The sequence below is a fragment of the Homalodisca vitripennis genome, chromosome 1, assembly GCF_021130785.1.
Source record: "Homalodisca vitripennis isolate AUS2020 chromosome 1, UT_GWSS_2.1, whole genome shotgun sequence".
Classification (NCBI taxonomy): Eukaryota; Metazoa; Arthropoda; class Insecta; order Hemiptera; family Cicadellidae; genus Homalodisca; species Homalodisca vitripennis.
Window position 1 is genome coordinate 182735681 of NC_060207.1, and position 27172 is coordinate 182762852.

A 27172-nucleotide genomic window follows, 5' to 3' on the forward strand; every position below is an offset into this window, starting at 1 on the left:
AAAACCAAAATATCGGACCAAATAACGTAATAGATATTTCAAAGAATAATAGGTATAGTTTTGCTTGTTTTCAATCTTAGAAATTAAAGTATAAATATTAATATAATTTACAAATTAAAATAAAATATATAATTACAACAAAACTATAACACTTAATTACCTTAGGTATTTTCAAGGATAAACGTTACTGCTTGTGAAACAAAGAAGACATGTACGTGACAGTTCTTGCCAACATTAGTCAATAATGAAACACATGATTTTAATTTTAAATGTATTTATAAACACGATATTATTTTTATTTATTTTTGAGCTAACTGAATTAAGTTTTATACTTTTAAAATCGTATTATGGTGAAGCTATACTTTTATATTTAAAATAAATGTATTTGTTTCAGATTGCATAAAATAGCTTAACTATATTTAAATGACGTTTGAGCAGCATAGTACGTCTGAAATTGCATTTCTAAAGGCACTGATTTCATCAAAAGTAAATTCATTAATAATTAAAAATCATTCTAGTTTGTTTGGTTTCAACTAAAATAGTACACGATTTTTTCATTATATTCACAACCAAATTTAGAATGTCCAAAAAAGTCTTCTCAAGATAGTTTTTAGATACGTCATGTTTCTTTACAATATTTAAAATTGATAATCATAATCGGATTGTGTTGGTGGCCGCTTATTATACTGTAGCCATTTATTGTATACGCGTTATTTTTTATGAATATAATGTAAAAGTAATTTTAATTTGGATGGTGATCTGCAGTAAAGTAGGAAAAATAAGAGGGACTTTTGGTCATGTCAGCACAGAACACTTGTAAAAATGTACTTCAAAACAATATTATTTAAAGAGCACAACCTTAAATATGAAATTTATGCTGGATTGGAGAGCTTTGCAATCTTTGACTGAAGTTATAACATTTAGAAAGTTATAAAATTTGGCATTATCACCAAAAAGAAGGATTTGTTCAACTAAAACTTTAGTTTCTCAATCAGTGTTCATGATTTACTCAACTAAAGGCATCGGAAATATGCATTTAAATGAAATCACCTTAGTGAGATCTTGAAAAGGCATAAAACATGTTTCTGAAATTTCATAAGATTGATAGTGTTTGATCTACCCCTAAAGAAACCAAGCTGTTCTGGAACTATTGTGTTCCTAAAATTAAATGTGTTCATTTTTAACTACAAGTCTTCAGAGTTTGGCTAGCGATGATTGAACCACAATTGGATGATAGTTTTGTATATTGGCCGGATTTACTGCCTTGATAAGTTGTGTTATTTACCCTTTTTCAAACTGAAGGGAAAGATATCTGGTTTCATTAGAGACTATAAAAAGATAATAACATGAGGTGCTAACAGTATTTTAAAACTTCTGTCTAGATGTGATATGAGTCTCTTTAAGAATCATCTAATAATGTTTAATAAATACAGGGGAAATATATATTTTTATAAATCTTAAAATTCTGTAAAATAGCTTTAAATTTAGGTCAGTTAAATGTATAATTTTTAATTAATATTAAGATACTTAAACAACAATTTTAGTTGAGACGTCTAGGTTGTCAACTATAATACCAGTGTTTAGATTTGCAAAACATTTTTTTAGTCTTTGTGTGTATCTTATGTAGACATTAACCTGTTATTTTTAGGTAAAATATGTGGTCTCATATAGTAAAGGACTTTTTCCTTAAATGAAAAAGTAATAGATTATTGTTTTCCTTCTTAATAATTTGTTAATCTAAATACTAACTGCTGCACAGTCAATTTATATCATAGTGGGACATGTGCTATATTATCCATTATCCTATTATGTGAGTGATTACATAAGTTAAATTAGCAGATAACTTTTATGAATAATTTTCAGTTAGTGATGAAGCACATGAACGGGTATCCAAAAAAGATCTTCTAATTGGAAAACGTAAAGACAAGAAAGATACGAAAAAAGATCTCCGCTATGCTACCCTCGAAGGGGAGAGTTCTCCTGAAGAAGACACAGATGTCAAGTACGTTTTGGAAATTTTTAAATAAATTTTCGTAAGTTCAGAAATATAGGACTAGCAAGTGACATATCATTTCAGATATTTCAGACCTTGTCATTCAGTGTTAAAATGTATTTAATTATAAACTCTCCATGCAACATGAACTTTTTTTCTACTTAAAAGTTCTCTTCGTATGAAATAAGCTTTATTACGTAAGGGGTTGGTGGTGTTCTATGTAATAATTCCAGATATATTGTGGTAATTTAAATATTTTAACTATGTGTCACAGTTAATGAAATAAAGAATTACTTTGTTGAATTTCAGTATTTCTGTTAAAATTATATTCTAAATAACGACTCTTCTTGTATTTGAAGAGTTGTTTAAACACAGTACAGTATAAAGATTTTCAGTGAAATTCCAAATTATTTTAGTGTACTATCTCCTGAATCAATATATATAAACTAATGTTAAAGAGCTATTTCTGAACAAATTATTTTTTTTATAAAAAAATTGAAATGTTGAATGATAATATTAGTCTGTTGTATCGTATTGATTTATTATTGTACCACAGTGGTTTTAGTTTATTACCTTTTGTGTTTTGTAAATAATCATTTATTTATCATTATGTTTGAGTATATCTTAAAGTACCAATTTGTAGTTATTTTTTTTAATTATTGTAAACTTGCATTGTGTAAATAAATTAATTCAATTGACTTAATTTTGGAGCCTTGTTTAAATGACCAAATAATGTAAGAGATGTTGAAGGAATGGAATAAATGGAAGCTTTTATCCAGCAGTCTATCAATACAGCAAAGATTGGAATCTGTGGTTCTGTTTACATTTAACATTTTAGGCCTGCTTTGCTTGTCATTAGTTATTTGGCTATTCATTCACAGCCTTCTCTAGTAGCTGATTGGTTGGGATATCATCATATTATCCGAGAGACTTGGGTCCATGGTCCAGTTTGAGAGCAGCATTTTTACATGCTAACAAACATCATGCAAGCCCAATCTATGCATTAGGGTGGGCTGAAAAAACTAAATTTTCGAGCATCGAGTTCTAATAGGGCTCAAAAGTTGCGTATTATTGAGCTGATTAAGATAAAAATAATAAAAAGAATATTAATTAAAATCTTTAGTTCGCACATCGAGGTTAAAGTTTTCTAAAAAATGTACTTTATTGCTACTTTGAAAAAATATTTTAAACTCGCTTATGATGATTTTTTTATTGTACTACCATATATATACTACGTTTATAAGTCCATAACGTCAATAAAAATATTTAGATACTTTAAACCAACATATAAAGTTTGCAAAATGTAACGAAAATCTCTAACAAATTCCTTAAAAACAAATAATCTAGTAGTTTGATGACTCACGCTGTGAGCAGCAGGAAGTTAGGCACGGAGTAGAAAACAATTCACTACATGAAACCTCTGAGGCATCTGGCGCCGTAAGCAAGTCGCGACATGAAACCTCCCTACCTGACCTACCTTTGTTTATGCTTCAAGTGAATTTAGTTTTTTTACTGTGCGATCGGTTAGTTCTGAAAGTTGTGTGTTCTGTGTAGTGGCGGTGAAATGGGTGTTTCAAACAAACTATTAACAAGACAGTCGCACCGGTGTCCTATTTTCGGTTTATCCAAAGGTCTCAATGGGGTAAGTCTTCCTACATATGAGGATGTTTTGTTGTGTTGCTTCGAAGAAAGTTACCAGTTGTCAGTAAAATCAGAAACAAAGAAAAACATTTCTTTTTCTCTTATTGCGGAGAATGTTGCTTTTCAGATTGAAGCTATTTATGTCAAAGCCTCAATTCCAATTTTATCTCACACACGAGTTGTCCAAATGATTCGGTCTTACCACGATTCATATTACAACTTGAGAAAATCATATAATAGGGATCATAAAAAAGACTCGTTTTAGAAGAAAGTAGAGACATTTGTTACAGAATCCAAATCAAAACTGTTCGACATTGCCGCTTGTAAATGTCAAATGATTTACACTTGTCAATGTGGGAAAAAGACAAGTTCCTGTGACTGCCCCATTATAATGGAGTGCAATTGTGATAAACAGAAAAAGATACCTATCATAGAGAGAAAGTTCTTGCATGATCAGCGAACTTATAGGAAGACATGCATTGGGACTGTAGATAAGGTAGTGAGAAATCAACATTGCCTGCGGGAAAACTTGAATGATGGTTTTGAAAAGGAAGCCAAGGAAATAGGAAGATCTTCGCAAGAAAATCCGACTGAACCTAATCCACCGACAACCCCCTCCAATACATCTCAAATGAGACTCAGTCTTCAATCAACTACTTTAGTTAGTGACAGATTTGGCATATCTGACAGAGCAACGGCAGCAATAGCATCGAGTGTGCTATTTGATCTTGGAATGGTATCAGAGTCAGATACTCTACTAGTAATTGACAAAAATAAAATTCGAAGAGAAAAACAAAAGGCAAGACAGGCTATTAAAGAAAAAGACCTCGAAAATACAGAAACAAAGGGAATCTACTTTGATGGGAGAAAAGACAATACTTTTTTCCAGGATAAACTTGGAAATAAAATGTACCGTAGGGTCAAGAAAGAAGAACACATAAGTATTGTACGAGAACCAGGAGGCCAATACATAGGTCATGTAAGCCCAGACAGCTCAACTGGACAAGGGATTGCAGAAAGCATTCTCAAGTACCTTGAAGATAATTCCTTTGATTTGGATGAGGTAGAAGCTGTTGGTTGTGATGGAACAACAAGCAATACTGGTTGGAAAAACGGAGTAATTCGAAATATCGAAGCGAAAATTAATCGTCCACTCCAGTGGTTTACTTCGCTTTAATGAACTACCGTATAGGCACTTATTTCAGTTCTTGGATGGGGAATCTACAGGACCTTCAACTTTCAGTGGAGTTATTGGCAAACGTCTTCCCGATTGCAACAAAATGCCTGTTGTGGAGTTTGAAAAAGTAAAATCTGAAATCATAGATATTGACACAAAGATCTAAGCAAAGTTCAGCAGTACCTTCTCGATATCGTCAGAACCATCCAAACGGGCAATTGTACTCCAGATCTGGCTAATAGAGATCCAGGGCCTCTAAGTCATTCCCGTTGGTTGACTTGTGCTAATAGGGTGTTACGTTTGTACATTTCAGATAGTAATCCTTCAAATGAACTAAAGATTCTTGTTCAATACATAATGAAGACCTATGCATCAGTCTGGTTCGACATAAAACGCCATGGTATTTATGTCGACCAAAACATGTGTTTAAAGTAATCCAAACTACCAGAGATTTGTCAGCTGAAATAAAAAAAAGTTATCGATCCTGTGATTGGAAGAAACTCCTTTTTCTGTCACCCATAAAACATGCTGTTAACAATTATAACTGACGAAAGACTACATATCAGAGTCAGAAGAGTTTTGAAGGCAAGAAGTGTGGAAAATAACAGCAAATCGACTGTAAGAATATTTCATACACCCACTCTTAACTTTGAAGCTAAGGACTACAGTGAGCTCATTGATTGGTCTAAATGCAAAGTTTCTCCTCCTCCTATGATGACGAAATTAACAACGGAAACAATATCAATCTATTTGAGGAACAAAACTTTACCAGAGCTCGAGTTCATGAACTTTCCTTGCCACACACAAGCCGTGGAAAGGTGTGTTAAGTTAGTGACAGAAGCGTCGGACAAAGTGTGTGGTCAAGATAACAGAGATGGATTTATCAGAACCATATTGTTATCAAGGTCTGTCATGCCAAAATTTGGACATAAATCAAAGTTTAAACCTTCGACGTCATTCTAAGGTATGTAAACTTAGGGAAGCGTAGAACATGTACATAATGTAAATACATTCAAACGCACCCTATTTGGTTGGATGGTTGGGTAGGGTGTGGGTGGAACACGAGTTGCAGCCACCTCCCCGTGGTGAGTTCTGGGTCATTCCACCAAAACATTGGTGAAATGACCCAATTGTTATTTGAAAAAAGTTATTTTGTAAATAAGAAAAAAGAAGAAAAATTGTTATTTTTGTACAATTTTCTAATAATTACGATATTTCTTGAGAACCTTATATGTTTGTTTAAACTATCTAAATATTTTTATTGACGTTATGGATTTATAAAAGTAATATATATACGGTAGTACAATAAAAAAAATCATCATAAGACGGTTTAAAATATTTTTTTGAAAATAGCAAAAAAGTACACTTTTACAAAACTTTAAGCTCGTTGCGCGAACTAAAGATTTTTAATAATATTTTTTTAATTATTTTTCTCTTAATCAGCTCAAGAATACGCAACTTTTGAGCCCTATTAGAACTCGATACTCGAAAATTTAGTTTTTTCAGCCCACCCTACTATGCATGTACTAAAAGGTTCCAGACTTGCAGAAGCAGTCTTCAGATTTTCCGTAGCAAATTTTAAAAATATTAATGACATTTTCTGAACACAAGGTACCCATCCAATAAACTTATCTATTTGAAGCTTTTGAACCATGCCTGCCCAAGAGCTTTCTTAACCATTCAAAGGTTAAGATTGTGAGTGCTCATTTTGTAACCCTATAAGATTAATGCTGCTCTATTTTGTCACTCTTCACACGTTATTAACTCATTTGCAGTATCTGCTGAACTAATAACATTTTAGTTATCAGTAAGACATGGATATTTACCTTGAACGAGCATTAAATGCACCATTTAACTTTATTAGCTTGTCTAATGTGTTTCAGTTTATGGGAAGGAAATTTATTTTCATTTTTTTCAAGGTGACATAAAGAAGTTATCATACATGTTTATCAAACTAATTATCATCAGAGTAGGCAAACTCAAATGGCATTAGAAATATAGTTTGAACCAGATGTTCATGTTCCTACATGTGTAAACCCTGAAATAAGAAGAGATTTTGAAAACCAACATATGTATATAGCAAATTCACATGTGGCACCGTAAATACAATAGAACGGAATTCATTTTAAATTGTTGGAATAGACACTTTTAGACTGTTCATTAATAAAAAGACTTTAGACTTAGGGCTCCTTATTCCTACATAAGTACAGACATTTCTTTTATGACAAAGGCAAACTCAACTTATGGGATTTGAACTATCTTAGAACAAAAATAAATTACAAGGGCCAGATTTGATCAAAGATGGTTTCCGAGACATTTATATTTTCTTGATTGGTTCATCAGGGCAGGCAAACCCAATAGTGGCGTCAGAAATATAATTGATTTCAACCAGAAATACAATAAAAACCTGAAATAAAACCTGTAAAACTTTTATCTAACTTTTGAATTTCTTAACTATTGACACTGAGGTAATAAATGCCAGATATATGCCTACTTCAATTTTAAAAATTTAATAGGGATCTATTATATTACAATATATTGTGTCATAAATTCTTTCAATAAGTTGGCTACCACATTCAATTTTGAAAATCACATCCAATGCAATGGGTAGCAGCTAGTTTATGGATATAAATTGTTAATCGCTAGAAATAAATTAATATAGTGCTAATTGTTTTTCATATAAACAACACATACTCTAAAATTAAATTTTTCACACAGGAGTCCATCAAAAGTCAAGAAGTCTAAACCATTTAAGTTTCCCACAACCAAAAAGGAGAAAAGAGAAAAGTCAAGAGAGAAGGATGGGAAAGAGAAGGAAACTGACAAGGATAAGGATAAGAAGAAAGATAGTGATAAGGATAAAGAGAAGAAGAAAGAGGGCAAAGTGAAGATCAAACTGAAAGAGAAGAAAAAACTAAAACATGGAGAGGAAAGCGTGGAGATAGCAGGTGAGAAATCCACTTACAATAGATGAGGTGGCACAAGCTTTGTTGATAGCAACCATGGCTACAGCTACAGACATACTGGCAGTGTAGCAGTGTAGAGCCACCGCCACCTAGGTACTGGCAGAGGTGAGTGTAAGTGTTGTAGAGTGTAGAGGGCGGTGGACCATCACACAGACAACTCTCTCTATCTCTTTCTCTGTCTCACTCTCATGGACTGATAACCAACTGCCTGTAAAATGCGATACTTCCAGAGAACCAGAAGCTTTAGAAAGAGCACTAAAAGCAGTGAGTCTAATACTGTATGTTAAATTATTTTATCAATTTCTAACAAACATTATCAAACTCATTCTTATACCTTATTAGTACATATAACATTTTAACAACCAAACATTTAATATTGTTTTCTAATGTAAAAATAATTACTTTTTTAGTAGTAGTAGGTATTGAGTTAATGTAGACTGATTAAATTTGTTTACTTATGTTTAAATTAAATTATAATATATCAGGCTTTCAAAGCTTAAATATCATTTATATAGGTGTACTACATAAATCTGTAAACAGTTTCACACATTTTTTACAACTGAAATTATTAGTTAATTATATATAATTAAAATATTTTTTTACTTTATGAGAAAATTTCCAAAACAAGTGTACAAATACATTATAAATTATTATTGTTTATACTTTTCAGATTTATTATTCTTGTAGTATTATAAATCGCTCAGGGTTACTAATTAACAACTTATAATTGATAATTTTAAAGTGGCCATATACTTATACATTATGATTAATGCAATATATGTTGGAAAATAAGTAACAGTTTTGTGGTAGGTGACCTACATACCTAAACAAGCTGAGCGGGACAGGTTTCACAAGGCATTGTTATCATTGTCAACAGACACACACCTGTGCACTGATTAACTGTTGTTATCTTCAAGGCCATTGAAATGTTGTTCAAAACACATACTTTTTAAACAACAAAACAGTTTGATCCTTGTTATTTAGTATTTAGTGTTTTTATATCTTAAGAAGCCTTATAACAGTGTAATGTTTGACTGGGCTAATAAATCATTTCATTATAATACATCATTCTTGTTATAACTATAAAAACGTTGAAGCTTGAAATATTTTTATTTGACCCAAAAGTAAATGTACAGGGTTACCAATGTTTATGGTGAAATAATTTTGGAAAGCATACAACTTGAATGAAAGTGAAAAATATTTCTCTTACGAAATATTTTAATATATAAGGTTTTATGATTATTTGAAAATTATTAATATTGCTGTTCTAATCATAGGAACATTGTGGAGAAACTGTAAGTTATTTTTTTCCACCTTACAGGTTAAAAAAAAATTCTATTAAAAGACATCTTAAGTGTGATAAAAATTGTTCATCAGTATCTTCTACCAACTGCTTAATAATTAAAAAATTGTATTGTTGAATTGAATTACATGACAAGATGACACTCGGCTGTTATCACAGTTCTGCTGAATTTCATGATTCAGATTCATTACTTTGGCATCAACATTCAACTACAAGGGTATTAGATATATTACGTATATTATCCAATGCTGGAAAAAATTATCAAATACCAACTTTAGTCACTTTACCTATCCAAGTACATTAGCTATAGGGAATATAACTGCAATACTGGAACATATCCTTTCATAACAGGAAGATGATGAGTATAATGGATGGACGCTTCTAGCTAAGATTAACTGTTTCTTAACAAGTTCTATGTCACTAATTAGTAACCCAACAAGGATGTAGCTAGCGAGGGAGTTCGAGGGGTCCCAATCCCCCCAAATTTTTTAAATGACTATTTTAGTAAATGATTATTATTATTTAAATAATTCAGTATTACTGACATGTGCTACTGAAAGATCGTTATCAACAAGGAAACTGATCAAGAACTTTTTAAGGAACAAAATGGGGCCTTATTGTCTGGACACCCTCCCCTCAAATATTTTCCTGGCTATGTTCTTGTAGACCAGTGATCAATACCATTCAAGGGAGTTGTTTAGTTTATGTGGTATTTGAACCATACTTGAGATTGTGATATTTTTTTCCAGTTCAAACTGCATAGAAACATTGCTTACACAAATTCTTGAAAAAGTTCAACTTTACTGTGAGGAACCATCTTTAGTCATCAGATATTAAACTGAGACTGCCAGTAATAAGCTTAGTGTTTTTCTTAAACTTATGTTCTTATAGATTATTTGTACAACCTTATTCCATTTTTAAATAACATTTTTTAAATTTGTATTATGTGCTTGAAAAAAAATATTTAATTCATTCATTCAGTACTGGGAGATCCATAAAATAACAGGCAAATAGCAGTGGACTTAGGATAGATCCCTGGGGAATACCCCGTTTACTTCAGATAATAATGTTGTATCAATATTCCATTCTAATTTTTAAAGTTTTATCTATTGTCACCCTATCAATATAATTAATTATCCAACTGATAATTCAAGTTCTCTGACTTTTAATTTCCCTGTTGTATAGAGGAGCAGCCAATATTTGGAGTGCCCTTATCAGTGGCTACAGAACGCAACAAGTGCCATGATGGCGTGGACATCCCCCTAATAGTTCGAGAGTGTATTGACCATATACAGGAGGCTGGTGAGTTGGCAATTATCTATTTTGACCCTTTTAGTGTGGTGTGTGAAAACTGTCAAAGCCCATAAGCATTTATCTAAAATATACTACAATTTTATTCCTCAAGGTTTTAAGATATTTTTTTAAATTAAATGGGTTTACAGGATACATAAAAAATACTTAATTTATGGTTAGTTACAGTATATTTGACAGAAACATGCTTACACATTTGAAATTAAAGAACTTTAATTGCTTTATGTTTAATTTTGTTATTGACATAACTTTTTTTGTTAGAAGAATGGTTACTTTTAATATTCTGTAGTAATTTCTATAGTAAAAATGCCAATTGTAAATTTGTCATTAAAACATTTGAGAAATGACTAAGTGGTTAAAAATAAAAAGAATTACTTTGACTATATTATGTTGTATCCTGCTTTATTTAATGACTGTCTTATAGTTTATTAGTTATAATCAGGCGATAAATAACTTTATAAATATGCTCATGTTAAGTTTCTCTTAATTTTTAACTCATAAGTTATGAACAGTACCAAACGTTATGAATTTACAAACACTATGCTCCAAGGTGTAGAAGTTGATTTCAAAGTTCTTAATGTGGATGTAAGTGTTACAGTATTTATAGTCTTATATTGGTAATCGGTAATATTGTCTTTTTCCTGAAAACAATTTTATTAATTATGCAATTAAAAACTAAAAAGGTTGTACTATTTTTGAGAAATTAAGCGATTTAAGAAGCAACTTGGGAGTTTTTATTAGAAACAATAGGAGCCGTTTGAAAGGTAAGAGAGAAACAATAGGTTTAGGTACACTTATATTATATTATATTATGAGGACTTCATCAGAATCTTCAAAAAGAAATTACCAAAATGTTCATGGATTATTTTATTTTAACATTTTCACAAAATTATGTGATATTAATATTAGTTTGTGTTGCTAGGTTTGATTTGTAAAATTACTGGTTTAAAATATTGCTAATAACATATGTAATAAAACTTAGATTGATTTATTTCTGTATTTTTGGTAAGCAAATGAAGTCCGCATCATACAAACTTTTGTACAGGTTTAAACCATGAAGGGTTGTACAAAGTTAGTGGCAAGTCCAAGGCCCAGAGCTTACGTCGACTCTATAACCAGAGAGAACCGGTGAATCTCACAGAGTATGACCTGCCAGTCACAACTAGTTTGCTAAAATTGTTCCTAAGGTAACATTTCATTAAAAGTAACATTATTACTTATTTTTAATGTTTAAAAAAGTAGAAATAACTTAACAGCGTTATTAATTTGTTGTAATATTTTAGAAATATAATATTGAGTTGAAATTTTAATTTCCTTTTCTACATTATGTTTACTGTGTATTCTGTAACAGTTTAGAGTTGGAGAAATTGTTAATAATCTTGGTTGTAATGTTGTATCTGGTGTCAGTAAAGCTAAGCCATCAACCTAGCTTGTGCTATTGACACAATTTTGTCTTGCAGTTGTCGTTTTTTATGAAAAATATGATCTTTATGAACGAAAATCTAAATAAATTTGTACAGAAAGAATTTACAGAAAATGTCAAAGGGTGTATAGTTAAAAAAATTGAACTGTTTTAATATAACAGAATAGTTTGTTATCCTAAAAATGTTATGGAATTTAATTTAATTCAATTTACAGGAGAAAAGTTATCTCCTGTATTATAAGGAATTTAATATATTCAATGTTTACAATGTTTAACTATTGTGTAAAAATGTATGAGAAAAGTCACTGGAAAATTCCTAAATGCCCTTAATGCATGGATTATTAATTTCCTCTTGGCCTTAACAAAAAACGTTTAAAAAGTGTACTTTAATCATTCAAACATTTTAGCAATTTTTAGCAATTTTAGCTTGTTTTGGCTGAAAGGTTGTAGCCTGAAATCAATGTGGCCTTTTTCGTGTAAAACAGCTCGATATTCATTTGTAGAAATGAATATTAAATGTGTTTACTTTTGATAGTATCATATATCTTGATGCCATAGAGCAAGGAAAGAAAGTTATATAAACTAATCATTAATTCCATCAGACACATCTAGAGGTGTTGTGGAAAATAATATGTTGTCTTTTTATTGTATTTAGCTTTGTAAATTACATTCAGAAAAATTTAATTCAATTTGATAAGCAGCATTAAAATTAAATAATTAGAAATGTTGTGTTATTACTATTTAATATAACCAATCTTTTGATAAAGAGTACATTGGATTTCCTTTTACTTTTACTGTACTGTTTTTTTTCTTTTGTCCCCAAATTAAAGTATTTGCTCAATTCTAATGAAAGAACCCACAATTTGTACTGAGGTGTATGATTTTCGTATATACTTTTAAAATATGTTGAAAATAATAAACATGCTAATAACCTAATTCACAAAGAAATTGTGCGAGAAATTTCATGGTTTCTTTTTTACTTCAATTTTACAGTATTATACATGATAATAGTCTAGAAGCCGAGCCGAGAGAAAATTTGCATTGTATAAGCACTAAATCTTGTTCTTCATGAAGTTGGATAAGGAATTATGGGTAGGTATTGAAAGGGTTTAAAAATAACAAAATGTTCCTCAAATTACATTATTCTTAGCTTTACTTACTTAAAAGCAACCATGAGACACAAATAATAGTCATATCATCATCAGATTATGAGATAAAGAGACTAAAAGTCAACAATTATGGCCATAAACCCGTCTTTATAGGATTGTCTGACTATAATTTTCATATCTTGTGGTTAGTTTTTAGTGTGTAAAGCTAATAAAAATGTAATTTCACAACACATTATTGTTTGATATTTTAAAATGTTTTGATGCCTTGAGACTACTAAGTGTTCTATGCCTACTTATAATTGAATTCCTATTTAAAACATTATAAACAAACTTAAGTGAACGAAAAACACACTACAAAGTATTGGCTGAATCTTAGTGTGGTATTACATACTATCTCTAATGAATAATGAAAGTTCTTAATGCAAGGTGAGGCCACCTCACACTCACACTCACTCACTTACAAGTCAAGGAATTAGGACTGGCCTAATTCTGTCCTAGCCTCATTAGTTCTACCTGAGTTTTAGGGTCAAGGGACTGTTACAATAAAAACTGAGGGGGAAAAGTTACAATAAATAATGTTACTTCTGATCACTTTACTTTCCAGGCGACTTAAGTTCCAAGAAAAGATATACCTATGTTGTTATTACCAAGTAATAATGCTGTATTTTGTATTATTCCCCGGGATTTAATATTATAAAATTTATAAAGAACATAAAAATGTCTATTTTTGCCAACATATTTTTAATACAATGTGTATTTATTTTCTTTTAACTACAACAAATTAAAAATTATTAACCTCTCTCCTCTTTCATCTCATTTTAATTTTTGATCTGCACTTTTTTTTGTTTTTAGATGAGATATTTTTTGGTGATCCCTCAACAAAATTCCTAAATAATGCCTGTATCAACATAAATGGCTAATGTTTAGTTAAAATAATTAACTGACCGCATTTCATGTAGTTGAAACTTGATTCTAGTCCGGCACTTATAAAATAATATCTGTTAAAGAGAACTGCCAGAGCCAGTGATGACAACGGAGCTGTTGCCCAAGTTCGAGGAGGCAGCTGCAGTGAAGGACGTGAGCGTCAGAGCCGTGGAGCTCCGGGCCTTGGTGGATAAACTGCCTCAGTGTAACTGTCAACTGCTGGGCTGGCTCATCAGGCACTTTGAGGCTGTAGTCGCCCATGTGAGTTGGCAATGTGCTACAAAACTTGTTAACTACTAAATTATAATACTAAAATCAGAATAACAACCTTTCGCTGGGAACAATACTCCATTTAAAAGAATCTATTAAGCCTTGAGTCTCTTCAGAAAGCTAAATTATTTTTTTAAATAAACCAGTGTTTATTTAGACAAACAGAATGCTTATCCATTTTATTTTTTAGCTAGTGTCAAAACGGATGAGAAAGAAATCGTTTTGTCAGTACATTGCATTTACTAAGTTGTCTGCATGATGTGGTTAAGTTTTGATCTGCATAACTCCAGCCCAACATCTGTACTTTTATTTTTATAACAGTAACGACTTGGTTAACCATTATTGTCGGAATCATGGTCTTGACGGTTGAGCGAATAAACGGATAACAAAACACTATATTATTCCTTCAAAACATGACCTCAATTATTTATATTATAGACAGATGTCACTCTCACAGTAATGTAATATATTTCGGAGTGAAAAGAAATTAAGCATGATTGTAATAGCTCATAACACTATTTATTAAATAATACGAGGGCTGTTTTTTTTTCAAGTTCCGTTTGTTTCTCCAAATAACCAGCGTAGTGGCGGGAGGCGGGGCTGCGTGTTGTGCAATTGCGCCGCTCCCCCACTACAACCAACGCCGTTGCCGGCTCCAATCCATCAGTCGTAGCCGAGCTACGGGCGAGTAAAGATGGCCGCTACGATCAATTCTCCCGCCAGTTGTGAGTTGCGAAGTGTGATTCGTTTCCTTCAAGCTGAAGGATGTAGTGCTGCTGAAATCCATCGCAGAATGAGTGTTGTGTATGGTGAACACTGTATGAGTGATAGCGCGATAAGAAAATGGTGTAGGCTATTTGCTGAAGGTCGAACAGACGTCCATGACGAAGGCGGTCAAGGACGCAAGTCGGTCGCTACTGCAAGTTTGGTTGAACGAGTTGACCAAGCGATCCGGGAGAAACGGAGGTTTACAATTGATGAACTTTCTACCGAATTTCCAGCCATTTCAAGGTCTTCCTTGTACAAGATTGTGACCACCGAGCTAGGGTACCGAAAATTGTGTGCCCGTTGGGTACCCAAAATGTTGAGTGAGGATCACAAAACGAAGCGAATGGCGTCAGCCCTAACTTTTCTGACGCGATATGACAACGAGAAAGACAGTTTTTTAAAGTCTATTGTTACTGGGGATGAAACTTGGGTCCTGTATGAAAATCCAGAAACCAAGGAACAATCAAAGCAATGGATGCACACTCACTCCCCTAGCAAGCCCAAAAAATTCAAGCAGACTTTGACCAAAAGGAAAACAATGGCTACAGTGTTTTGGGACCAAAAAGGTGTGCTTCTGGTTGAGTTCATGCAACAGGGAACAACGATAACAAAGGAATCATACTGTGAGACTCTACATCGCCTCCGGAGAGCAATACAAAACAAACGGAGAGGAATGCTGTCATCCGGTGTGGTCCTGATCCACGATAATGCACGACCGCATAGTGCCAATGTCACAAAACAACTTCTGCAAAAGTTCAAATGGGAAGTTTTCGACCATCCCCGCCGTATAGTCCTGACTTGGCGCCCAGTGACTATCACCTCTTTCGAGAAATGAAGGCGTGGTTAGGTGGACGACGCTTCGCTGACAACGAAGAGCTTCAAGCAACTGTAAGGGTCTACCTGAGCTCACTGGCGGCAGACTTCTTCGAGGAGGGTATAGGAAAGCTTGTCTCTCGCTACGACAAGTGCCTCAACATTTTTGGTGACTACGTAGAAAAATAAGTAAGAAATTACGAATCTTTTGGTAATAAAATCATCTTTTTATCTCAATGTGTTTATTATTTATGGCCTATCGGAACTTGAAAAAAAAACAGCCCTCGTACAAACATCCGTACAGCAGCTACAAATGTGGCAAAATAATGTTCAGTAATATAAAGTTTACAAGTGAAATAGTTCATGTAGCTTGAAAATAGTCATTTTCATTGATGCTCAAGGTTTCTCCACGGCAATATTTCATATTTTTCAGAGCAATAGTGTCTGCGTTGCATTGGCCTCTTCTTGACTTTAAAACCATTCTATACACTTGGACAGCATTGTTTCAGCCTCTGAGTGGCTAATAATTTGTTTTTTGTTATAGTTTGGACACTTGTCTTCATCAGCACCATCTTCTTTTTCGGTGCCACTTACGCTAGCAACAATTTTGCCATCACTCAAAATTTGAAACCCCCCTGTCCACTCTGTCTCACTCTAACCACTGTGATACTTCTTACATCAAATTTGTACTGATTTGTAAATTATTGCATAAATTGACCGTCTCATCAATTTTCACACTCTCAGGTTCCTCAGATTCTTTCCTCCAGGTTGAGGTCAAAGTTTATTCCAGCCATTTTTTAAGTTGCTCTATGTACTGGTAACAAAGAAAATGGTATCTTTAATACTGTAAGACCTCCAAAACTGTTTTACAGATGTTGGATTTATCACAAGAGAGCAAACTTTCGATATTAGGGCATTGTCTAATAAGCAATAGCATTTTATGGGACAACGTTTTTGGCCAAATGTGCTCTAATTTGAGGTTCAAATTGTTTGTGAAACCAGGCAGAAAAAAATTAATTGATCCATCCAAGCACTTTTCGGGGAGTAGTTTTGTGCAGGGAGAGCATTTCTCCCATGCTCGTAAAATATTGTTCAAACCAGGGGAGTTAACATCTGATTGACTTCCAGTTGGACCTGAACTGAGTACGAGGTTTTCTTGATTTCCTAATCACAAGTATATTGTGTTATATTTAGACAAAGGTGTGTTGAAGTCAAAGTTCTCATATGTTGATAGGAGAAGACCAACAAGATGAACGCCCAAAGTCTAGCCACCACCATGTCTTCTGTGCTACAAGCAAGTCAGAAGCTTATATCTGCTCTCCTCTGCCATTGTGACTCCCTGTTCCCTGACTGCAAGCTCACCAAGTATGTATACAAAGAATGTAGCAGTCATTGGTATAGCTGGATTGACAGTCATTGGTGCCCAAGAGGCTGGTTTTTAGTTGTAAATGATCTGAGAATTTATCCCAAAACCTTTTATAACAGATAAATTCAGACCTAACATGTTTAGGTCTAAGTATGAGGTAATTTGTAAAGAGCACAAAATAAACATACTTGAGCCAAGGTGTGAGCATTCCCAATCTGGTATGCTGAAATGCTAATTACCCAGCTGCTACTAAGCTTCAACAGAGACTTTTTCTGACTTAGCAAGCAAACCAATTATTGAACTCTCAAAATCAAAATCTTTTTTATTGCAGTGACAATATGTACATTGTATGGCAATACGTTTGAGGCAAGTCTTTAACGCCTTAGGCGTTGGGGCATCTTTAATTGAATTTGGCAGTCTGTTGAGGAAATGCACACCCGCTTGCGAGGGTAGGCGTTCATAAACTACCGTTCTGTGCCTCCCTGTCCGGTAGTTTGCTCTGCCACGCGTCTCATACATGTGTATGTCTTGGACTTTGGTTAAGGCACATTTACTCATACAAAACAAAGTTGTTTCCAAAATGTAGAGGCACGGCAGAGTCAACAGCTACAATTTCTTGAAAGCTTCCCTGCATGACTCTAAATTTGATTTTGGCGATTACTCAAATTGTTTTTTTTTGGAGTCTGAATGCTCTTTGAAACTGAGTGTTTGCGCAAGCTCCCCAAATGACCACTCTGTAGGCCAGATGGGGCTAAATCAAGCCGTAGTATGCCGTAATCAGTACCTGACTCAGACAAGTATTTGGCTAAAGATCTCAAAACAAAAATGCCTGAGAAAACTTTTGCGCAAACATGGTCAATATGCTCATTCCAAGTCAGCCCTCGATCAAGGTACATTCCTAGGAATTTTGAAAAGCTGACTTCTTCCATTGTGGAGTCATCTAACAAAATGGCAGGCCCACACTGGTTGCCCGCAGTGCGCAAGGCAAAATTCAAAACATTGGTTTTTGAAGAGTTTGTTGTTAGATTGAGGTTGTGGAAGTATTGGACACAGTTGTTGATGTCAACCAAACCCTGTTGATCCAAAACTTCGCTTGACGTTGCATTGAAAAAGTAAGTCGTATCATTGGCAAACTGCACCAATTTTCCATGCAAAAGCGATAATTTTATATCGTTCACATAAAGCAGGAAAAGCACAGGACTGAGGGTAGGCCCTTGAGGGACTCCATATCTTAAGTCTATTGGTTGTGATGATTTATTTGATATTTGGACAACTTGGGATCTCTGACTTAGGAACGAGCTAAGCCATTTAAGAGGCACACCTCGAATGCTGTGGGACTCAAGTTTGTCGAGCAGTGTACCATGATCTATAATACATTATTGTTGGTGAAATCTTTAGATAGTTTCACTGAATATATGCTTCATAGGGAATAATGTGGCTTTTGTGAAGAATGTTTTTAAATTGTCATTGAGCAAAAAGACCCATTATGATTACTTATGATTTTGTTTATTGACAAATTAACAAGTGTGTCTGTTACAGGTATATTCCCCCTCTGAGTTGTGGGAGTCCATCTCTTCCTGAGACCAAAGAGGGGATCACAGAAGAACTACGCAAACAAGAGTCTCTGCTGGGTCAGCTGCACAGTGAGATGCATGCCGGCATCTGCTCCAAGAACAGGGAGGAACAGCTGTGGGAGGTGCAACGAATCATCACTCAGCTTAAGGTATTGACTAAGTTTCTTTAATGTTTACTGTCAAAAACTGTAAATAATTATGCAAATTATTTTTAAAAATTTAGTCACATTAATAAGATTTTGGGCATCTGCCATTATTTGTTATATACTTCAAAAATAGAACACTATCTGGAAAAAGAATAACTGGAATTTGTCTTCTTCTTCAGAAGTCAAAACATAAGATTAAGCATGGACAAAAATTATAAATAAGTTAATTATGATTAACTTAACACATCTAAATTTAACAACAAAAATTTAGTATCTCAAAAAAATCTAGTATTAAAACTATACAATAAAGGTGTCTTCTTGGAGGAAAAAATTATTTAACTTTAACTTTATTATTTATTTCAAAATTTATTATCATTGAATTCTTTAATTATTCTAAATTAACTGATTAATGTCAAGTAGAACCTCCACAGTGGACACTTAAAAAATGTCAAAAACTAATGTCATCCTTCTTCAAAATTAAATATAACTGTGGAGTGTTGTAATTTAACTACATTCTTGTGTGATTTGAAATTAATTTAGCTACAATAACATTTATAAACATTTAAATATTGTTGTACCAAACTTGTTTCAACAAATGAATTACTTGATTTTTCAATTTATGACTACTACACTAATGTATGGCAATTAATTCAATATTCTGCAAAATTATAGTATTTTATCTTCATTATATGGCACAACCAACAATACGCTAAAGTTTTACATCTTAAGAATTATGTTTGTTCTAGAGTTGCTAAGTACTCAGTGTTTTTATAGACTGTCAACAGGCACATCTACACTTCTTGGCATTTCCTCTTCAACGTCCTTTCTTATTGTTCATATTCATCCCTGACTTTCACTGTCAATTGAACTCTTTGCTACCTGACCCTACCCATCTATTACTATGTGGCCACTTGTTTGCGTGGCTTTTGTCGTTTTCATGAAAAACTGGGTTGTGTACAATGCAAACTGGCTTCCATCGCCTGACCCAGATTTTAATGAAGCTATGCTCAACAAAAACAAATTCTACTACTCTTTATCCACCCTCTATTGTTGTGATGCTTCACTTCACACAAGTCAGTCGGCTCAGTTCTTGTCACTGGTTAGAAACCTGTACAAAATGGTTCCACTGGTATTTTTTACCATTCCTACTCAATAGTAAAATATAGATAATCTCAGTATCCACAATTTTGGTGAATGATACTTTTCATGAATTCTGAGCATCATAATATCCACTTTCCACTGAATAGGTGTTTTTGTACATAAACTTGCCTACATTTACGCTCTAGAAAAAGATGAAAATGATCATTAGAAGTCAACATTATATTGCTTATGCAACAAAATTTTGTATTTTAATCTGTAGAGGAGGCTGCGAGGTCTGGAGCGGGCTGCAGAGTCAACTCAGCGTAGTATAGAGGAACCGGACTGTGGGCGAGAGGAGGAATTGAACCTAAGTCTGCAGCATCAGTCACAGCCACAGCCGCAGTCACCGACACAGCTGGTTGTTGAGGCTGTTGTGGAGAAACCAAACTTGGCTGCTTGCAGTGCTGACTCTTTAGAAATTCAAGGTAATTGAGGTTTTCACATGAGAAGTTGGTCTGATTATTTCAGGTAGTACCTGCATTTGACACTAGACTTTAGCATGCTAACATGAAATGTATATTTTTACTTATCTCAGAAAATAAATATTCTTTTGGTTCAAAAAGATTTATTTTGTCAACAATATCAGTCTTACTTGAGTCAGAACGACATAATCTTTTGAATGGAATGCTAATGGCTCTGCAGAAAGCACATACTTGTTTTTCTCAAAAACTTATGAGTGATGTAGTGCAGTGTAATTTGTATTTAGATTTTCCTTATTAACCTTTTTCTTTTCTTATTTTTACCATGCTTTTTCATTCCAAACGATTACGGATATGAGAGAATATCTAGTGAACTATAGCTATGATCAAAACAAATTGTATATACATACTATATTCATGACATTAAGAATCCTAATAGTACAAAGCATCCACAATAGCATTGAGTTGTAAATGCAATAGTGTAAGATTTTATAAAAATAGTTTTAGTACTTTTGCGAGTAACCAATAGTAGTAATTGATGGGGATCAACTATTCATTGACTTCTTATATATATAGAAGTTTGGGTCCCGGCGGAGCAAGTACTTATTGTGATTCAATGTTTATTGAATTTAAATTTGACTATTGACATTTATACAAATTTAATTAATGTAAATAAAAGTCGTTTGACAGGTAATTGGTCTTCCAATCATATGTTAGTTTGGTTATTTAAATGTGTATGTGACAATTATGGCCAAATACAAAATAATTGAATCGTAAAAAGTAAGGGCTCTGTGGTGTAATGGTAGCACATTCACCTGGCAAGTGAGAGACCCAGGTTCGAGTCCTAGCGGAGCAAGTACTTTTTTGATTCAATGTTTATTGAATTATACATATATATATAGTATTATTCAGATATCTGTTTGTGGATTATTAATTAACAAGCAGTTACCCGTGGCTTCTTAAACATATGGTTGTTCTGTCATAAAACAGTGTTTAAACAGAACAGCCGATTACATTTGACAGGCTCTTTCAGTTAATATTCCAGCTAGAGACCAAGATGGGATTTTTCAATACTTAAAAGACCAGTGGGGCATAGCCCAGAGGGATTACTGAAATAGAAATAGGCCTATATTCATACCAGGGACAGTAAGAATGTACATGTAAAATTTCAATACAATCGGTGGGCTGATATTATGTTCAAAAAATTGTTCAGCCAAATATAAACATGAAGGACAATAAATCATATCATATTTTTAAATCCAGATATGACCATGGGATTCCAGATATGGCAAATGTGGCCAGGGTATTGTTCTCTGCCTCAGGTCGATGATTTATGACCACGTCCTGTCCCTTAGCCCGGCGGGCCACGCCCAGTGGCCCTCACTGTTTTGCTGTTCAGCTCACCAGGCCACTAAGTATTGCTCACTGTGTTGTGCAGTTATTAAATTCAATCCTTATCTAGTTGTGGGTGGAAAGTGTTGCAATCTCTAAACCAAATAAATAACTAAATTAATATTTCTCTATTTGCAGCGCATAGTAAACATTGTTCAGAAATATTTTTGTACCCGATTGTCAGTGTCACTGTAGCGACCATAGTATATTCTTTTATTTATTCAAATACTAGTGCATTTGGTGGAGACGAGACGAAGCTTAAAATATGGAAACGAGATGATATTCTGTTGATAGTAAGACCTTAATGAGTCGGATTTTATTTTTATTCTGCAAATAAAAATACTTTTAACCCTTTAAGGAGTGCGTGTAAACGCTACATAGTGAGTAAGCACATCATATGACGTATATTCTTATAGTGGCCCAAAGGAGTACGGATGTCATATGACGTTTAGCCTCTGTATTTTTGTATTATCGTAAATGCATTGCTATTACTGATTGCCATTAGGTAGATTAGTCTGTAAAGTGGTTCCATCTATCGGCAACATACTTAGTTTCCATGTTTGTGCTCGCATTCACTTGTAATCTGATTTTACCACCAGATCGCAGTAGACACCCGGTAGAAGCCACCGACTCAAGGCCGCGTCGCGCGAGCATCGCTTTGCTGTCAGAATATGTTGCCACATTATACTATCCATTCCTTGTACAATGCGGCCATATTTATCTTGTGAGAGTTGTGAAAGTGACATATTTGTTAAACAACCATCTAGTTTGTTACTGTTATCTAAATAGCAGACAATACTGATTGAGTCTGCCGTAGTGAGGAAACAAGACATTGGATTTTGAAAAAAGTACTGAAATATTGACTTGTAGAACACGTTGTCCTTTTTTATTAAGCTTTCAAATGTAAATAAACATTTTTTAAAAGATTTAAAAAATTTTAATTTTTTACTCCTTTTGGTATATTTTTTTTATTTCATCCATTACTCATTTTATAGACTATCAAAGGAAGACGTCATATGACATCCATACTCCTTAAAGGGTTAAAACAGATAAACCTATAACTTAATTGCATGTTACTTGATTTGTTGAAAAATAAATAGTAAATGATCGATTAATCAAATTTCAACCTTGAAGCTACAAACATAAATTATTTGGCAATTAAATTAAAATCTCAATAGTTTAAAGAGCCAAAGGTCAAATATTGCCATTTGAATCAGAGTAAAAGTGATGTAAACGGTTACACAGGTGCCGTATAATGCCCCAGTACTATGCGCGGCCTGGTGAGTTGAAATGACAACTCTTGAGCAAGCAAGAGATAAGTTTAGACCACATTGATAACATTCTAAAGGGTTAAGAATTGGTGATTCTAGCATTATTTTTTTATTTTAATACATTTTGTCTGAAAATTGAGTAATATTCAACAGATCTTTTGTTTCATATTTTAATATTGAGGAACAAGATAATATGTGCATTACGATATGTAGAATATTAACACAGTAATCTTGCTCAATATAATAAAGGTATTAAACCTCTAAAAATTGTGTAAAAAATGCATTACTTTCTGTTTTTTATTAGCAATTTTGTGTATTTACAGCAGCAGAAAAATCCTGGTTGGCTAAAAAAAGAAGAATTGGCTTTGACTTTTGAAACGGAAGAACTTACGAACTTGGCTAAAACATTGCAAGTGCTAGTAGAGAATGAAAAAGCCGAAGTGGCACTCCTAAAATCTCAGATCAGGGCTCTTGGAGGAAATCCTATATACAGGTCAGTTCTAAGTTGTTATTCTTCTGTTAATATTAGGAGTATGTAAGTTGAGTAAGAATAAGCGGCATTAGTATTTACTGATAATACATGTCAAACAATCCCTTTCTGTAATTAAAATATTGAAATGCAATTTGTGCATACATAGTGGTTTTTTTATAACATCAGAACATGTTTTTAAAAAGCCAATAGCCTAAATTCTTTTTAACGAGTATATCAATTATTTATTGTATTTATCATTAATAAACAACAACCTGGAAAAATAAGACACATAAAGTTTTATGTAGGGTCTGAAACATTCAAGTAATGAAATCAAACAATGTAATACTCATTCATCAATAAACTGAATATGAAGTAAGATATCTTCTTAAAAGATTAAATAGTAAAATATGTGTCTAAATAAATAAAGACATTCAGATCACACTACTTTGGTGTTTCTGACTAAAGGTGTTACCTTCTCTGGATGTAGAAAAAGAAGAAAAATGTTATTTTTATCACTCCATGAGGAGGTATAGATTAAAGAATTTTGTGCAATTTTGTAACCAGATACAAGAAAAATGTTAAAGATAAGGATATGGGAATTGTTAGTATATATATGAATTATAACATAAGGAAATTGTAATAAGAAAAGACGTTTAAAAAATGAAATTTATCTTTATAATTTTTGCCCAGCGGATTCACATCGGACAATGCTGCAGACAACAATGCCAGCGAAGGAATGATAAGTGCTTTTAAAGAAACTGCAATACTCCAGGTAATGTACTCTCTCCTTTTGAGTTTAATAAACATTATGATTTAGGTATTATTTCCAACCACTAATAACAGCTCAGAAGTTATTCTCTCATTGGATCTGTAGGATACATTATAAATGACTTAACCCTTTGAACCCCAGACCAAAATATTGATGGTGAGAAAAATGTACCAAAACCATTTGACCTAAGAATTACAGAGAATCCCTGGAGCAGGAACAGCTGTATTGCATACTGTTCTTAAAAAATTAATACTTTTGCTATTTTTTATGCTATTGTCTTGTATTACACACCAAAATGTCCAGAATAAAATTGTATACACAGAAAAATTTTAGTCTGAAGTATAAAAAATTGTTTAACAACATTAAAATAACTTTAAAAATATATGTATATAGATTTGTAGGTAAAAAAATAGATTTTAAGATTTTTAAGAAAAATTTTTACCATGGGCACCCACATTTTATTTTTCTAAATTTAGTTTTATGTATTTACAAAAACAATTATATTGATATCTCTAAAGATAAAGATTGTGCAACCGCGATCTCACTGTGGCCGGTTGGTCATTGTCCGGAGTAGGCCTAGCAGCGGTGTTACCGCGAGAAGTAGATAGCTGACTAAATGGCATTTCTTCATCATCTGAATCCGAGATAGTTGGCCTATAGGTAGGATCAACATCAGTGTCATCACTGAAAATTGATGAGACGTCAGACCAATCGTCATCTGATAGGTCAACATCCAGTTGTCTGTCCAATTCACTCGGGTGATTTACAGTGTTGTCACTCATTGTTCACAGAACTGATTATTACTGTAAGATTAAAACTAAAGAAAAGGTGACTAAAAACAGTCCTCAATTACAACATTTAACTCAATTCATACGCACAAAGACAATATACATAACATTAGACCGCTTTGTAAACAAATACAGCTGAGGAGTAGAAATGGCGTGGTGGCAACAGCTACGTAGCAACAAAGAGTAATATATTTTTTTGAGCATAGATGTTATTTTAAATAAACTATATTACTAACAAAAAAAATTAGTATTTTACTAAAATACTCATAAATATGTATTAATACTCATAAAATAAGTATTTTACGACTTCAAATAAACATGTATTAAACGCATATACCATGGTGACGATATTACGTCGGCTGGGGATTCTCGCGTCTTCATTGGCGACGATACATCGCCGCTGCAGAGATCTTCCCATATTTTCTCGGCGACGATATATCGTCACCTGGGGTTCAGAGGGTTAACTTGTCCAGTGGTATAATTTTAAATTTTAAATTATGTTGACATCGTTTACAACAAACTGAAGCATAATATATTGTTTCAGGAACATAGCTATATTTTAGTGTTTCCAATTTATAATTCTCAACCTGTCTTTTTTATTCAAACAAATGAGTTTTAATTCTATAATATGTGTAAAAATAAAATAATAACATTTACGTTAGGTTAGCAGTACAGGATGATTAAAAAGTATAAAACCACCTGTATATAATTTGAATGGGTACAGATGAAAACTTAAAATTTATAGTTGTATGGTGTTTACTCTCATCTTTCGGTGTTGAATGTAATGTTTCAATATAAGAGTTGACCTGTGGAGAATTCCACATATAAGTTCATATGGAAGGCTATGACGAATGGCATTCTAATTTAAAACCTATCTTTTGAGTAAGAAGCCACTATTTTCATCTCAAAAGAATCACCCTATCATAAATGTTGACAAGTCAAAGTTTCAGAGCATTGGTATTTGAGTAATTCTATTTATTCTGAAATGCTACACATGCCCGTTATAAAAGTAGGTTTTGAAAAAACTAAAAATTATCGTTAAAATAGTTTTATTTCAATACTACTGTATTAGATACTAGGACAAAAATAATGTCATAAATATTGGAGCAATAATATATTCATTACTGAATACACATGATGTAGCTGTGGTGGAAAGGGTTTAATCATACATGAATGGATAGATGAAAGTAAAATGGATATTTGAAAATCCACAGTGAAAATTGTATAAAAGGTTATAATAAAAATTAAAAATATTTTCCCTTTACAGTCTAACAATATGCAGGCTATTACCACTTATGTACTGTTTATTCAGAAATAAGTCCTGTTTCTTGTATAATTTATTACATCGGCTCTATTACAATATAATTTTTTGTTCGTTAAACATATTTTTCAAATTTATTCAAAATTTAAGTTGAGCCAATCTACAGCTCCCCTTGGGCCAATAAATTTTTGAGAGAACATTTTGTTTAAGTATTGTCATACCCTTATCATAGTGAAGAGGTGCTACATCCTGCTGAAACCAGAGGGGGAACATTTTGACTAGATTAATTTTCAATCTGCAGGGAGTATTTGGTTCTGCAGCACATTGAGCCCTTTGTGGCTGTAGACATGCTAACATGTTTCCCCACACAGCTACTCACTGTTTAGACATTTCTGACCTCAATCTGTTTATTTCGGTCTGTTAAGCATGTGGAGCACTCTAGATGGAAATGTGCTTACTATGAGAATATTATGAAGGAGGACTGCTACCTACAGGAATTTTACACAACTATGACTATACATTTTTTATAAACAGTCACTAGATACAAAGTTAGATTGTGCGTTTTGCTGTTTGCCAACTACTTACCATGGCAAAACTGATACAGATGATAGTGAAATAAGATGGTATTTAGACATGCCCATGTCAGAAATATTCTTTATTCTCGGAAAGATAGCTCTATTGATTACCCGGTTGATGACTTTGATGCAGATCCGATATTCTAACTTTGAGCATGGATACTCTAAAAACGAGAATATCACATTAGACAAAATAGTGTTGCAATCAGCACCATTGGACACAGGATAAAAAAAACTGATGCCATTATAATGTCCTTTGCTATTGGGTATTTGTTTTATTTTTGGTTATAAACATGTTAAA

General features: G+C 33.1%; 2 protein-coding genes across 3 annotated transcripts in view; one reads left to right on the forward strand and one right to left on the reverse strand.

The window, feature by feature from the left end:
* LOC124352860 (small G protein signaling modulator 3 homolog) overlaps positions 1–7904 on the reverse strand; it is a 74401-nt gene extending 66497 nt beyond the window's left edge. Inside the window, exon 1 of the mRNA XM_046802572.1 lies at positions 7777–7904. Within this exon, the coding sequence (XP_046658528.1) occupies positions 7777–7833 (57 nt within the window). The 5' untranslated portion in view covers positions 7834–7904. The remainder of the gene's footprint in view (positions 1–7776) is intronic.
* Positions 1–27172, forward strand: part of LOC124352862 (ralA-binding protein 1-like) — a 29913-nt gene that overhangs the window by 606 nt on the left and 2135 nt on the right. The window contains exons 2-11 of one of the 2 annotated variants that reach the window (XM_046802574.1): positions 1864–2002; positions 7530–7759; positions 10266–10382; positions 11437–11578; positions 13931–14108; positions 16933–17063; positions 18604–18787; positions 20145–20349; positions 23330–23499; positions 24169–24250. In XM_046802574.1, the coding sequence (XP_046658530.1) occupies positions 1864–2002; positions 7530–7759; positions 10266–10382; positions 11437–11578; positions 13931–14108; positions 16933–17063; positions 18604–18787; positions 20145–20349; positions 23330–23382 (1379 nt within the window). In that variant the 3' untranslated portion in view covers positions 23383–23499; positions 24169–24250. The remainder of the gene's footprint in view (positions 1–1863; positions 2003–7529; positions 7760–10265; positions 10383–11436; positions 11579–13930; positions 14109–16932; positions 17064–18603; positions 18788–20144; positions 20350–23329; positions 23500–24168; positions 24251–27172) is intronic. The other variant, XM_046802575.1, reaches the window with a different exon arrangement.